Source organism: Thamnophis elegans, chromosome 1 (genome assembly GCF_009769535.1).
Source record: "Thamnophis elegans isolate rThaEle1 chromosome 1, rThaEle1.pri, whole genome shotgun sequence".
NCBI classification, from domain to species: Eukaryota; Metazoa; Chordata; class Lepidosauria; order Squamata; family Colubridae; genus Thamnophis; species Thamnophis elegans.
In genome coordinates, this window is record NC_045541.1 from 21,408,520 (window position 1) to 21,422,767 (window position 14,248).

At 38.6% G+C, this 14,248-nt stretch overlaps 1 protein-coding gene across 1 annotated transcript in view; it reads left to right on the forward strand.

Moving 5' to 3' along the window:
* The window catches only part of LOC116522425 (titin-like), a 309,289-nt gene that overhangs the window by 205,701 nt on the left and 89,340 nt on the right, over positions 1-14,248 (forward strand). The window contains 23 exon segments of the mRNA XM_032237329.1: positions 1-236; positions 829-1,095; positions 1,190-1,468; positions 1,555-1,963; positions 2,061-2,185; positions 2,289-2,555; positions 3,149-3,418; positions 3,926-4,228; positions 4,326-4,628; positions 4,935-5,122; positions 5,211-5,325; positions 6,028-6,312; positions 7,048-7,199; positions 7,305-7,452; positions 8,197-8,374; positions 8,468-8,589; positions 8,740-9,027; positions 9,116-9,412; positions 9,721-9,907; positions 11,966-12,081; positions 12,170-12,469; positions 12,903-13,202; positions 13,303-13,408. The exon segment at positions 1-236 is cut by the window's left edge and continues 31 nt beyond it. Of these exon segments, the coding sequence (XP_032093220.1) occupies positions 1-236; positions 829-1,095; positions 1,190-1,468; positions 1,555-1,963; positions 2,061-2,185; positions 2,289-2,555; positions 3,149-3,418; positions 3,926-4,228; positions 4,326-4,628; positions 4,935-5,122; positions 5,211-5,325; positions 6,028-6,312; positions 7,048-7,199; positions 7,305-7,452; positions 8,197-8,374; positions 8,468-8,589; positions 8,740-9,027; positions 9,116-9,412; positions 9,721-9,907; positions 11,966-12,081; positions 12,170-12,469; positions 12,903-13,202; positions 13,303-13,408 (5,241 nt within the window).

The following is a 14,248-nucleotide window of genomic DNA, read 5'->3' on the forward strand; positions in this document are numbered from 1 at the left end:
CAATGTGGAAGTTAATGAAGCAGACACCATCAAATTTATTTGTGAAGTCTCCAAACCTGGTGCAGAAGTAACGTGGTTCAAAGGCGACCAGGAGTTGCCAGAGGGTGGCAGAGTTGAACAAAAAGTTGACGGCAAAAAGAGAATTTTGATCATTCACAATGCTTCCCTGGATGATGCAGGAGCCTACAGTTGCAAGCTTCCAAACGCTCAGACGACAGGCAAACTCAAAGTCAATGGTGAGACACTTGCTTTGATATCTTTCAGAACCAGAGAGTGGTTAAGTAGGCAGTGAAATGCTGGGCTTATTTGCTGCTTAAGCATAAAAAGTTCCAAGTCTATTCCAAAGCTATCTCTGGTTGTGTTAGGCTACAGTTCCCAGAATGGCACCCAGGAACATCTTTCTAATTTAAAAATTGAAAGTTGGCATTTTGCAAAAGGATTGGGAACATTTGGCATCATTTTTTAATTCCAAGAAGTTCTCTTGGGCCCATAAGCTTCTTAGAAAATAGTAATTTTTTTAAAAAAAGTTTGGTGGCTGCATTCAACTGGTATTCGGGAGGTGGGCAGAGATGCCAAGAGGCGGAAGGGGAACCAAACTTAGATAATAGAGTGAATCCTCCTTGTAAATTAGTGCCTTAGATTAGAAAGCCAACAAACAGTTTGTGAGAGTATAAACCATCAACCTGATTTCAAATTTCCAAATGTGGCTATCAAAAGGCAGGGAACTCATAGCATTGTAGTATCATCTGCTGAATAAAACAATTACTTTTCAGTCATCTGTGTTCTTTCCACTAACAGCTAAATCATAACTTGTAATGTCTTTTACAGAGCTTTCAGCAGAGTTTATAACTAAGCCTCAAAACCTTGAAGTTATTGAAGGACAAAAGGCAGAATTTTCCTGCTCAGTTTCTAAAGATAACGTTGGTGTGCAGTGGCTCAGAGGCGATACTATTCTTGAAGCAGACGACAAATACGATATATTTTCTGATGGCAAAAAGAGAGTCTTGGTCATCAAAGAATCTGCCTTGGATGATGAGGGGCGTTATATTGTCATGCTTGGAGATGTCAAAGCAAAAGCGATGTTGAAAGTGATTGGTAAGTTTCTTTTTTCCCTGCATGTCTACTATGTGCGCTATTATTGTACGGTTTAGTATGCAGCTTACAAATGACACATTAATTCCATTTACAGAAAAACTCAGGATTGTTATTCCGCTGAAAGACCAAACAGTTAGAGAAGGAGAAGAGCTTGTCTTCAACTGTGAAGTTAATACAGAAGGTGCCAAAGCTAAATGGTACAAAAATAACGAACCGATATATGACAGTGCAAAATACATCATGGTCCATAAGGATTTACTGTATTCTCTAAGGATCAGAGATGCTCATCAGAATGATCAGGCAGTGTATACAGTAACGCTAACAAATCAGCGAGGAGAACATGTCAAGTCATCCGCCAATTTAACTGTACTTGGTAAGTGCTTTACACTAGCAAATGATCCTACCCAACTTTAGAAAAGAATCTTAAAATAATTGCGTTTAATTAATCTCTCACCACAGAGGAGGATCTCAGAATTGTGGAACCTCTTCAAGACATTGAAACCATGGAGAAGAAATCTGTCACATTCTGGTGCAAAGTTAACCGTCTCAATGTAAAACTTCCATGGACAAAGAATGGTGAAGAAGTCACTTTTGACCGCCGCATTTTATACAAAGTGGACAGATACAAGCATTCCCTTATTATTAAAGATTGTGGGTTTATAGATGAAGGGGAATACACCGTCACTGCTGGCCAAGATAAATCCGTTGCGGAGCTTATTATCACAGAAGCACCTGCCGATTTCATCGAACATTTGCAGGACCAAACAGTTACTGAATTTGACGATGCTGTCTTCAGTTGCCAGCTTTCCAAGGAGAAAGCAGCTGTGAAGTGGTACAGAAATGGGCGCGAAATAAAAGAAGGCAAAAAGTAAGTGCTAGTTCAGCCACGTGTTGTTGCTGTTTCTGTTCTTGTTTCTCAGCAGAACACATAATCCTGGGTTTTTTTCCCCCCACCTTATCTAAAGGTATCAATTTGAAAAGGATGGAAATCTACACAGATTAATTATAAAAGACTGCAGACTAGAAGATGAATGTGAATATTCCTGTGGAGTGGATGACAGGAAATCCAGAGCAAGACTCTTCGTTGAAGGTATGTTTGCGGCTTTGATTTATGTTCCTTCCCAAGTCTCAGTACTTTTTTTTTAATTAAAAGACAGAATGATAAAACACATATTTATGGATCTTTCTATCAGAAATTCCTGTTGAGATCATCCGCCCACCACAAGATGCTTATGAAGCTCCTGGTACGGATGTCATCTTTTCTGCTGAACTGAATAAAGATAAAGTGGAGGTCAAATGGCTGAGAAACAACATGATTATAGTCCAAGGTGACAAACATCAAATGATGAGTGAAGGAAAGATCCACAGGCTGCAGGTCTGTGAAATAAGGCCTCGTGATCAAGGAGAATATAGATTTATTGCCAAAGATAAAGAAGCTCGAGCTAAGTTAGAACTAGCAGGTAAGTCTTTCAAACTGATCATAGCAAGAAAGAACATTTATAGATGTATCAAAAACCTTTCAATTCTCTTTCTGAATGTTAATTCCAGAATTCTTAGTTTCAGTGGGAATAAAAAACTCACATAAAAAGTTCACACATCTTTCTTGTGTGTACGGCTATTCAATTCTATTATGTCTCAATTTCATACCTCGCTGCTATTTCTTTAATATCTAGCACTTATTTGTTCTATACGGAGGCTCTATCAATTAGCTTGAACACCACAGTGTGAAAATCTTACATTACTTTTTGAGATTTTATATACAATATATAAATTTAGTTTTTATGCACTGAAATCTCTACATTCGGTCAATCAGAAAACTTTATCCACCTTAGATAAATTCTCTGTGAATTATAAAGGTGATAACAAGGTGCCATTGTTTTGTTTAAGAGGCACCCAATGCCACAAAACTAGCAGTTACAATTTGGCTGACCTAACACAATGGATTATTTTAAGAGTTCAAGGTTCACTTTGCTTTTCTTCATCAAACTCAGTTGAATGCATCGTTTCTGTAACTTATTTTCAAATGCTAATTCCTCTTTATTATTTCCCTTAGCTGCTCCAAGAATAAAGACAGGTGACCAAGATCTTGTGGTAGATGTTGGCCAGCCATTAACCATGGTTGTTCCATATGATGCCTATCCACGAGCAGAGGCTGAGTGGCTTAAAGAAGATGAAGCATTACCCACTCAGACTGTTGATACAACAGCTGATAGTACCTCTTTCAGAATCCCTGCAGCCAAGCCATCACACAAGGGAAGTTACAAAGTCATACTGAAAAATAAACATGGAAAAGCCGAAGGTCGCATTAATGTTCAAGTAATCAGTAAGTTCTTAACTTCCAAAAACTTTACTTTTAGTAAGTTTTTTCTGATAATAGTAGTTGAACAATGGTACCTATATTTTTAATACAGAAACAATGGATATAGCAATAGCAATAGCAGTTAGACTTATATACCGCTTCATAGAGCTTTCAGCCCTCTCTAAGTGGTTTACAGAGTCAGCATATTGCCCCCACAATCTTTTTACCCACCTTGGAAGGATGGAAGGCTGAGTCAACCCTGAGCCGATGAGATTTGAACCGCCGAGCTGCAGAACTAGCAGTCAGCTGAAGTGGCTGCAGTACTGCACCCTAACCACTCCGCCACCTCGGCTCTCTATAATAGTTAAAAGCAAAGGCTGATTAAAGTTCATAATAAAGAGATTTGATTTTATGACTAAAAGTAGAATTAAAAGAAATAAATAGTCATGCAACTCATTCAGCTATAAAACTTATTGTCAAACTCAAGATTTGCCATTCCGTTAAATGCATCTTGCTTCCTTTTCCTCTAAGATGTCCCTGGCCCGGTGAGGAATTTGGAAGTCACAGAAACATTTGATGGTGAAGTCAGCCTTGCATGGGAAGAACCAGAAAGTGATGGTGGTAGTAAGATTACAGGTTATGTGGTGGAAAGGCGTGACATCAAACGCAAGACCTGGATTTTGGCAACTGATCGTGCTGATAGTTGTGAATACACAGTAACTGGCCTTCAAAAAGGTGGCGTGGAGTACCTCTTCCGTGTGAGTGCAAAAAACAGAGTTGGCACTGGTGAACCTGTGGTAACAGATAAACCCGTTGAAGCAAAGAGCAGATTTGGTAAGAAAATAGTTCCAGATACTTGAGAAGATTAATGCTGTTTCAATACTTTAGAGTAGAAATAACGTATGTTTGCAATTTTCTTCCCACTTTGCAGAAGTGCCAGGTCCACCTCTCAATGTACAGGTTGCTGATGTGAACAGGTCCAGCGCAACTCTTACCTGGGAGCCACCAGAATATGATGGAGGCTCTCCAATTACAGGCTATGTGATTGAGCTGCGTGACAGAGGATCAATTAAGTGGGAGCCAGCCATGACTACGCCAGCCCATGAATTATCTGCCACGTTGACTGACGTGGTGGAGAACAAAGAATACTTTTTCAGGGTCAGAGCACAAAACCAAGTTGGAGTTGGCAAACCCAGTGCTTCCACACATGCAGTGAAGATAACTGATCCAATTGGTTAGTATGCTGACAATAAGAGAGCAGTTTCTCATTATCTCTCAGTCATAATTTTATTTATTTGTAAATACAAGCATAGGAAAGATTTGAGGAGAATCCGTGTTTATGATCTGTGTTCATGATTTAAGAAATCATTAGCTGTGACTAAAAGAGAGAATAGAAGTATCACATTCAAAACAGATGTCCAATTTCTTTCAAGTATTTTCCATGTTCATGGAAAAAGATTCAATATTTTTATTTTTTCGTATTTTGTGCATCCTTCTTGAAAGGAACAATATTTAAACCTTCCAAATTACTGTCTTGCAGAAAGACCCAGTCCTCCCATTAACCTGGATCATTCTGAGCAAACTAAGTCATCTGTGAAACTGAAATGGGAGCCTCCACTAAAAGATGGAGGAAGTCCAATTTTGGGCTACATTATAGAGCGGCGTGAAGAAGGAACGGATGACTGGATTCGTTGCAATGTAAAACTTGCACCTAAGCTTTCTTATACTGTAAGTTGTAACTTTTTTTCTGAAGCTCATAAAGCATTGGATTGCTTTCAGCTGATGCCATTTACAAAAAGTGCCCTTGTCTTGGCAGGTGACTGGATTGACACCTCTAGCTAAGTATTATTATAGAGTCTCTGCAGAAAATGCTGCTGGTGTATCAGATCCAGCTGAGGCTATTGGACCACTAACCGCAGATGATCCACATGGTAAGCAGATCTTATTTAGCTCTGACATGTCGGCAATTCAAAGTAAATGTTATATATGCTTATTAGTAAAATCAGTCCTCTAGTTCTTGCGATTAAAGCATCCTTATGACAAAACAATAGCTATGTGCAGATCATCTGTTGTAAGCAAATCTACTGCAGCCATTCAGAGGTTCAGTTAGGGTATTTTAAGGCTTTGGGGCTATGCTGATGACAGCTGGCAAAGCAAGGCTTTGGGAGGCCTTGCTGTAGCCAAAGCTTTGAACTACTTCACATTTTCACAATGTAGATCCCGAAGTAGACTTTGCCATGAGCAAAAGATCTTATAAAATGTTTTGTGCAGGTGTCATCACTGTGTGGAAATGGAGGACATGATAAACATTTCCATATAGTTCTGAGATGTAATTAAGATTGATCCAAAGGGATGTCCTTGGTTATGAAAGCTACTATTTCAATGCTGCTTGTTAAGCACATACAAATAGTACCTCTATTCTTCTATAAAATTGTTCTTTAAACAGAATTGGTCTTACTATCAGTTTTTTTCATTCCAATTATATCAGATGGAAGTGGGGAGTCTTACAACAGAGAGTCAGCTTAAAATAGTACTTCCAATTATGACAACTACCTTTTCTACCATGAATAAAAATTAAACCCATCATAAAAATTGCCCCAGATTAATTGTCGCAAATTGTGTTTGTTTTTCAGTTGGACCTACAATGGACTTAAGCGGCTTTAAAGATGGACTTGAAGTTATTGTTCCAGAGCCAGTCAAAATCCGTGTTCCCATCACTGGCTACCCAGTTCCCACCGCCACATGGTCAGTGGGTGGCAAGGTTTTAGAAGATGGCAATCGGGTGAAAATTGAGACCAATATTGCCTTTGCAAAATTGACTATTACACCAAGCGAACGGCCAGATAAAGGCATTTATACTTTGAAATTAGTCAATCCTGTATCATCTGTATCAGGAGAAATCGATGTTAATGTCATTGGTAAGCATTCAGTTTTAATGCCAAGTAAATGTATTTGTATTATAAATTATTATAAACTAAATGAACAATCTGACAATATTAAATGACCAAATACATAACAATCAGCACCTTTCAATATTTATATATATATATATATATATATATATATATATATATATATATATATATATATATATATATTTATATATATATATAAACATTCAATTACATTAATTTCTACTTTCTTTTTCACAATGAAATTCCAAAATATAAAAATGCTGTTCATTAAATAAATATTCAAGGTATCAATTTATATGCACATACTCAGGATTAAGCACTACTGCAAATATTTGAAGGTAATTTTAATTTTATAGGTATAGGATGATATACTGTATGCTTTAAAAAAAAAAGCATGAAGAATTAGGCCTAAAGCCTGTTTCTGTTAAGCCCCATCACCAAAATATTTCATTTCAAACATCATCAAATAAATCCCTGCTGTGATTTTAAAATACCATTAAACCTTGGCTCTTCCAGATGATATTTCAGAGTGAGGTGAATTTTAGTTCCTGTGGAAATGTAATTCCTGTGTCACATTGTAGGTTATTGTGTTGTATTTGGTTTTAAATCTAATTGCTATATTTGGCATGGAAGCTACTCAGTCACTAGTGATTAGAGTGGTATATAAGTATTGGTAAATGCATAAATAAATGTACAGCTGTGTAATAGGTTTATAATCTAATTTGCATTTATTTTCAGCTCGCCCAAGTGCACCAAGAGAACTAACAGTTGGAGAAATAACTAGGAACACAGTACAACTAACATGGGAACCTCCTGAAAATGATGGAGGAAGCCCATTGACTGGCTACCTTATTGAGAAGCGTGAAGTGAGCCGCAAAACGTGGATTAAAGTATGTTTTAAACAGAAAAAATATATATCTTTTTTAATAAAGCCAGCTTTTTAATTTGGAAATATTCTGGGCTACGATACGAAAGAGACTGTCTTGTTTTTGCAGGTGATCGACAAGGTTCTTGACCAAGAATTTACTGTCCCAGATCTTGCCCAAGGAAAAGAATACTTGTTCAGAGTTTCAGCGTGCAACAAATGTGGACCAGGAGAGCCTGCCTACATTGATGAGCCAGTTAACATGACGGCACCTGCTAGTGAGTTTTATTTATTAGCTGTCCTAAATAATTTTGGATTTCTGCCTGTTCTGTATACAGGTAGTCCTCAACTTTTGATCACAACTGAGCTCAGAATTTAAGCTACTAAGTGAGAAATTTGCTAAGTGAGTTTTTGCCCCGTTTTACAACTTTTTTTACCGCATTTGTTAAGTGAATCACTGCAGTTGTTAAATTAGTAACACGGCGGTTAAGTGAATCTGGCTTCCCCGTTGACTAGCAAAGAAGGTCGCAAAAAAGGAGGTCACGTGACCCCGGGACATTGCAACCATCATAAATGTGGGCCAGTTGTCAAGCATCTGAAAATCACATGACCCTGGGGATGCTACAACGGTCACAAGTCTGAAAAACAGTCCCTTTTTTCAGTGCCGTTATAACTTTGAATGGTCACTAAGTGAGCTGTTGTAAGTCAAGGACTACTTGTGATTACTCAGGCTAAATGTTGTGAGTTGACAAACCCCATTGAAAGAGAAAACCAAATGCAGACTTTCTGGATGGCACCGCAGGCTTTTTAATTTCCTCCTAACTAATACAACCATCTGCATACTTGGAAAAGCTGTTTGTTACACTGCAGGACTTACCAGAACAATAACTGTGGAAAAAGTATTATGGGAAAAGTGGCAAGGAAGGTCACTAAAAATCCAGATACCACATAGTGGAAGTGAACCTTTCTTTCCATTCACATTTCACCCACAATGATAAGGCAACACATTTTCCCTTTTACAGCGGTTCCTGATCCACCAGAGAATGTCAAGTGGCGAGATCCAACATCTAAGTCCATTTTCCTGATGTGGGATCCACCTAAATACGATGGTGGCTCGCGTATCAAAGGCTACATAGTTGAAAAGTGCCAGCGTGGCACCGACAAATGGGAACCTTGCGGTGAACCCTTAATTGAGACCAAGTAAGTAGCAGCAGTAGGGAGAATTTTTTTTTTACAAATGATTCTTATGGCACTTAATGATCCTATTAACTGAAATGGTATTCTGATTAACAGAATGAAGGTGGCCCCACTTAAGGAAGGAGAATGGTATGCTTATCGGGTCAAGGCTCTGAACAGGCAAGGAGCCAGTAAACCAAGCCATCCCACAGATGAAATCCAGGCAGTGGATGCAATGGGTAATTAGTTACCGAGTTATCTTATAGCAACATATAATTTTTATTCTTAAAAATATTGGGGGGGAGGGGGAAGGTGTGCAACCATATGAAATGAACCGTTAGATGGGTAACATGTTTCATTCATGCTGTTTTTTATTCTCTGTAATTCAGAGGTTCCAGAGATTTTCTTGGATGTGAAATTACTGGCTGGAATCACTGTCAAAGCTGGAACTAAAATAGAACTCCCTGCAACAGTAACTGGGAAGCCTGAACCTCGAATTACCTGGACAAAAGCAGAAAATATCTTGAGACCTGACAAAAGGATCTCCATTGAAGCCAAACCCAACCATTCCACAGTAATAATAACAGACAGCAAAAGGAGCGATAGCGGCACCTATATTATTGAAGCTGTAAATACCAGCGGACGGGCAACAGCCACTGTTGAAGTTAATGTTCTAGGTAACGCTACTTCTGTGACTTAATTCTCAGCAACTTCCTAATTGCATAGCTGAAGAGGAAGCTCAAACCACTTGTTATGTCTCCACAGATAAGCCTGGTCCACCCGCGGCTTTTGATGTGTCGGAAATAACAAACGTGTCCTGCCTTTTGACCTGGAATCCTCCTCGCGATGACGGCGGATCCAAAATCACAAACTATGTTCTGGAGCAAAGAGCTGCGGACAGTGAAATATGGCACAAATTATCATCCACCATCAAGGAAACTAAATTCAAAGTGACAAACCTCACACCACTTAAAGAATACATCTTCAGGGTCAGTGCAGAGAACATGTATGGAGTTGGAGAACCAGCACTGTCCAGTCCTATGATTGCTAAATATCCATTTGGTAAGTTTGCTCAGCTGAAAGGCAGGTACACCTATCTCTGTACGATGGTCATATGGAAACTGCTACATGCCATTTCGGGGGGGGGGGGGTCAGCCACTCCAATCATTTTGTGAAAACTGTCTCACCTACCCATCATTTTTGATCTTGCTGATAATATGGGGCTAATTTTTTTGCCGAAGGTGGCAATGCATTGGAGGCAATTAATATAAGCAGTTTTCTTGGTAGAGCAGTAGCCAGTAGCAACAGCCATCTGCATTGAAATTACAAGTACATGACCGCTAATTCTGACTTTGTGTTTCTTGGTTCAGATACACCAGGTCCTCCAACAGGTGTAAAGCCTATTGAGATCACTAAAGATTCTGTAACATTAACTTGGACTGAACCAGATGAAGATGGTGGCAGTCCTATCACTGGATACTGGGTTGAACGGTTTGACCCTGATCAAGATAAATGGATTCGATGCAATAAAATACCAGTTAAAGATACGACATTCAAGTAAGATCATTATATTCTTTCAGAATATATATTTATATTATATTCCCTCAGAAAAGACATAATGTTTTCAAATGGAAACAAATACATACATTTGATATACTATTCTGTATGAGAGGATTCATTATCTCCAAATAATCGTCTTGCTTTCCATTATTTGAATCCTCATAAGCTGGTGGCAACCTATATGATAAATCCTCTCCATTATTATCTTCTTTGCATGTAGGATCCACAACTGGCAATAACAGAGTTATAATATTATGATAATAGGGCCATGATGGCGAACCTATGGCCAAAGGTGGCATGCAGAGCCCTCTCTGTGGGCATGCATGCCATCGCCAGTCGCTTTTCTGGTTTCCGGCATACAGATGTGCGCTAGCCAGCTGGTCTTCGAGTTTCTGGCATTCCAGCACACACGAAGACCAGCTGACTTGTGCACAATGATCTGGCATGTGCATGCACACACATTCCAGTTTGGCCACTCAGTGCCAAAAAGGTTCACCATCACGGTAACAGAGTAACAATTAATGATTGTCTATCACTGAAGCAGTTCAGGACATTTGTGTTGATAATGGAACCTCACAAACATTTTGGCTTTCTAGTAACGTGAAGTGTTTAAATCATTCAGATCTATGTTTTGTATCTACTCCTTTCTAAAATAATACATGTAGATCTTCAGTGGTGGGATTCAGCCAGTTCGCACCAGTTCGGGAGAACCAGTTGTTAACTTTCTGAGCAGTTTGGTGAACTGGTTGTTGGAAGAAATCTTTAGGGCAGAGAACCAGTTGTTAAATTATTTGAATCCCACCACTGTAGAACTTGTACATTAGCTCACAGATGTGCTGGAACTTATATACAGCAAGCTTTTTTCTTTTTTAAAAAAAGGTGAATGTCCTGCTTAAAATAAAGACTAATAGTCAATGCAGAGACATCCATTTTCCCATCATTTTTTCCTTTTATTACCACTAATATCTGCCCTTGACCAGTCTTCCAAGTGAAGTGAAGAAAATGCTGTTATGTCATTGGACAGAAACAATTGCATTTCACAGAGACACATGCAAGCACACGGACACAATTTAGAGCACTTCTCAGTTTATAAATATGTAGCAAGACAATATCGCATAATGTTCCTTGCAATGAGAAACTGCTTCCTTAAAATATTAAGCAATATCCAAAAATGTTCATGCGCATTATCCGATGACATGTTTTGTATTGTGCTTCAGCGATGGCACAACATGTTGGCATGAGAAAGCTTTACGTAAGCATTCTGCCCCAAGAAATCTCCTTATACTATTTATATGGGAGATGTATATGTATTAATGTTTCAATAAAAGGGAATAGATATAGCTCAGGATTGGTCTGTGGAGTCCTTGGTGCTCTCTAAGCATGATTGTGTTTGTAGTGAAAAGTCTGCAAACAATCAAGCTCAGAGAGCACCAAGAACTTCTCATTAATGGGTTTTTAAAAAAAATTACACCAGTGGAAGGATATAGAGCAACATTGTATATATGTTTAATAATATTTACTGCCGAATAAACATTGAAATGATATATACTAGGTTAGATACGATGTGTTAGATTTCAATGTAATGCAACCTCACATGTATACTGTTTTTCTTTAATTCCTCTGTAAAAATAGGATAAGTTAAATACATTGACATATAGTGGAAATACACCAAGGGGAGGAGGAGTGGGATAGAAGAGAGATGGGTAGAGAAGGTGGGAGAGAGGATGGGAGGGAGGGTGAGGAGGAAGGGAGGGAGTGGATCGGGAGAGAGGAGTGGTAGAGGGAGAGGGGAAGTAGGGTAGAGGGGGATGATGGAGGGAAGATAGAAAGTTGGAGGGGGATGGAAGAAAGAGGTGTACGGAGAGTGGAAGAGGTATATTGGGTTTCTATTTTTTGGGGTATTCTTGACAAAGAGGAATTGCTGCGATTATTGTTTAATGTTGTAAGGCTCCGGCTATGCACAGTATATATGTGAGTGTATGAAAATGAAAAAATGGAAAATAAAAACCTTTTCAACAAATAAACATTGAAATGCATTTTTCTTATGATTACTAGGGTGAAGGGTCTTACAAACCATAAGAAGTACAAGTTCCGGGTGTTGGCAGAGAATCTTGCTGGGCCAGGAAAACCAAGCAAACCCACAGAGCCAATCTTAGTGAAGGATCCCATTGGTAAAAATTAACTTAGATTAATAATATCATTTAAACTCTTGATTTAAAGTTAGCCCGCCAGATCTAAATGTTCAAATCTTATTTCCAGATCCTCCGTGGCCTCCTGGGAAACCAACGGTGAAGGATGTTGCCAAGACGTCATGTTTCCTACAGTGGACAAAACCAGAACATGATGGGGGTGCCAAAATTGAATCCTATGTGGTGGAGCTGTTAAAGACTGGCACAGATGAATGGGTGAGAGTGGCTGAAGGTGTTCCCATGACAGAACATTTCCTCAAAGGACTTATGGAGAAACAAGAATATTCTTTCCGAGTGAGAGCCGTGAACAAAGCTGGGGAAAGCGAACCAAGTGAACCCAGCGATCCTGTGTTGTGCAAGGAAAGGCTAAGTAAGTAACTTTTCCTGAGAATCTAGCTTGGGGCTGAACAGAGCTTGAAAACTTTAAAAACCTGTTTCCCTTTATCCTGGAAAAAGAATAAAATATAAATGCATTCATAACTACTTTCAAAAATATTAGAAGCCATTCCTTTATAAACTTTTTTTCTTTTTTAATCTTCTTTTTTCTTCTTGTCCACTAGTCTTTCTTCTTCTGTTTCTTTTCTAATATTAATATTGTTTTTATCTTGTTAAAAACTTCTCCAATAAAGTTACATTAAAAAACCATGAAGAATGATGGTGGCAGACCAATATAACAGTAATGTGATTTATAAAGACCTCAGGAGAAGTGAATAAAGGCATACGGTTTGCCTTTAACCCACTGCTTGATAGATTCCTTATTGCTTTTCTTACAAAATAAAACTGTTTTGTTAATGTCTTCATAGATCCCCCTTCACCACCACGATGGCTTGAGGTCATTAATATCACTAAAAACACTGCAGACCTTAAATGGACCGTGCCAGAAAAAGACGGGGGTTCTCCTATTACAAACTACATTGTGGAAAAGAGGGATGTGCGTCGGAAAGGCTGGCAGACTGTAGATACCACAGTAAAGGACACCAAATATACTGTGACCCCTCTGACCGAAGGTTCTCTCTACGTATTCCGCGTGGCTGCTGAAAATGCAGTGGGGCAGAGTGATTACTGTGAAATTGAGGACTCGGTTCTAGCTAAAGACACTTTCAGTAAGTTTTCGGGGTTTATGTTCAAAATTTCGTGCAACAAGCTATTTCCTGTTTCCAAAGTACCAGTTTCTCTAATTTTATTTTATTTTATTTATTTTAGCTACCCCTGGAGCACCATATGCCCTTACACCAGTTGAGGTGACAAAGAGACACGTTGACTTAAAATGGGAACCACCTAAGAATGACGGTGGCAGGCCAATCCAACGGTAATATTATTAATAAAGACATCTAGGATAATATTTGTGTAGAGATTACATTTTCTGTGTGTAAAATGCTAATGTTAAAAAACGCATTTAAAGATACACAATTAGAGAGGAATTAATAAAGTTTGTATATTCAGAGCACCCATTTTCCAGAAACCAGTAGGAAATTTAGGTGAAGAATGGAAAAATAGATAAAATATGTTGAGTAATCAATAGAGACACCCATTTTCCAAGGGATCAGATTGGTTATCTGGATGCAAAAGTAAACTTTAAAAGTTATGTAAATGGAGTAATTTGTAAGTAGGATAACATATAGGAATTGAATCACAAACAAGGTGCTTAGAAAATAAGTTTGGTAAGAACACTATTAATTTGCTAGATAAGGTGATAGAATCATTGGCAGAACAATTCTTTTAGTGCTCCAGTGCTACAGCACTCCAACAAGTCCAAGGGCTTGCTGATAATTGCAGTTTGGAAAGGAAACAATGAAGATGGAGAGCAGTGTGTAACTGTTCCCTTCCTAACAACTTCCTGGATCCTTTTTCTATATGGTACTTATTTCAAGTGCTGAAAAATAGGCTATTCAAATAACTGGTCTGAATTTGTTCCCCAAAACAAAGGGATGGGGAGTTTAGATTACTTCAACTCTCAGCCCCCCTATGACATCTTGGTCCAACCCCTTTGGGGAGTCAACATTTCTAGAGAAAGGAAGGACTGGGGGGAGGGGCATGATAGCAGTATTCCAATATTTGAAAGGTTGTCACAAGAAGAAGGGGGTCGACTTATTTTCCAATGCACCAGAGGGCAGGGCAAGAAACAATGAATGGAAATTAATTAAGGAGA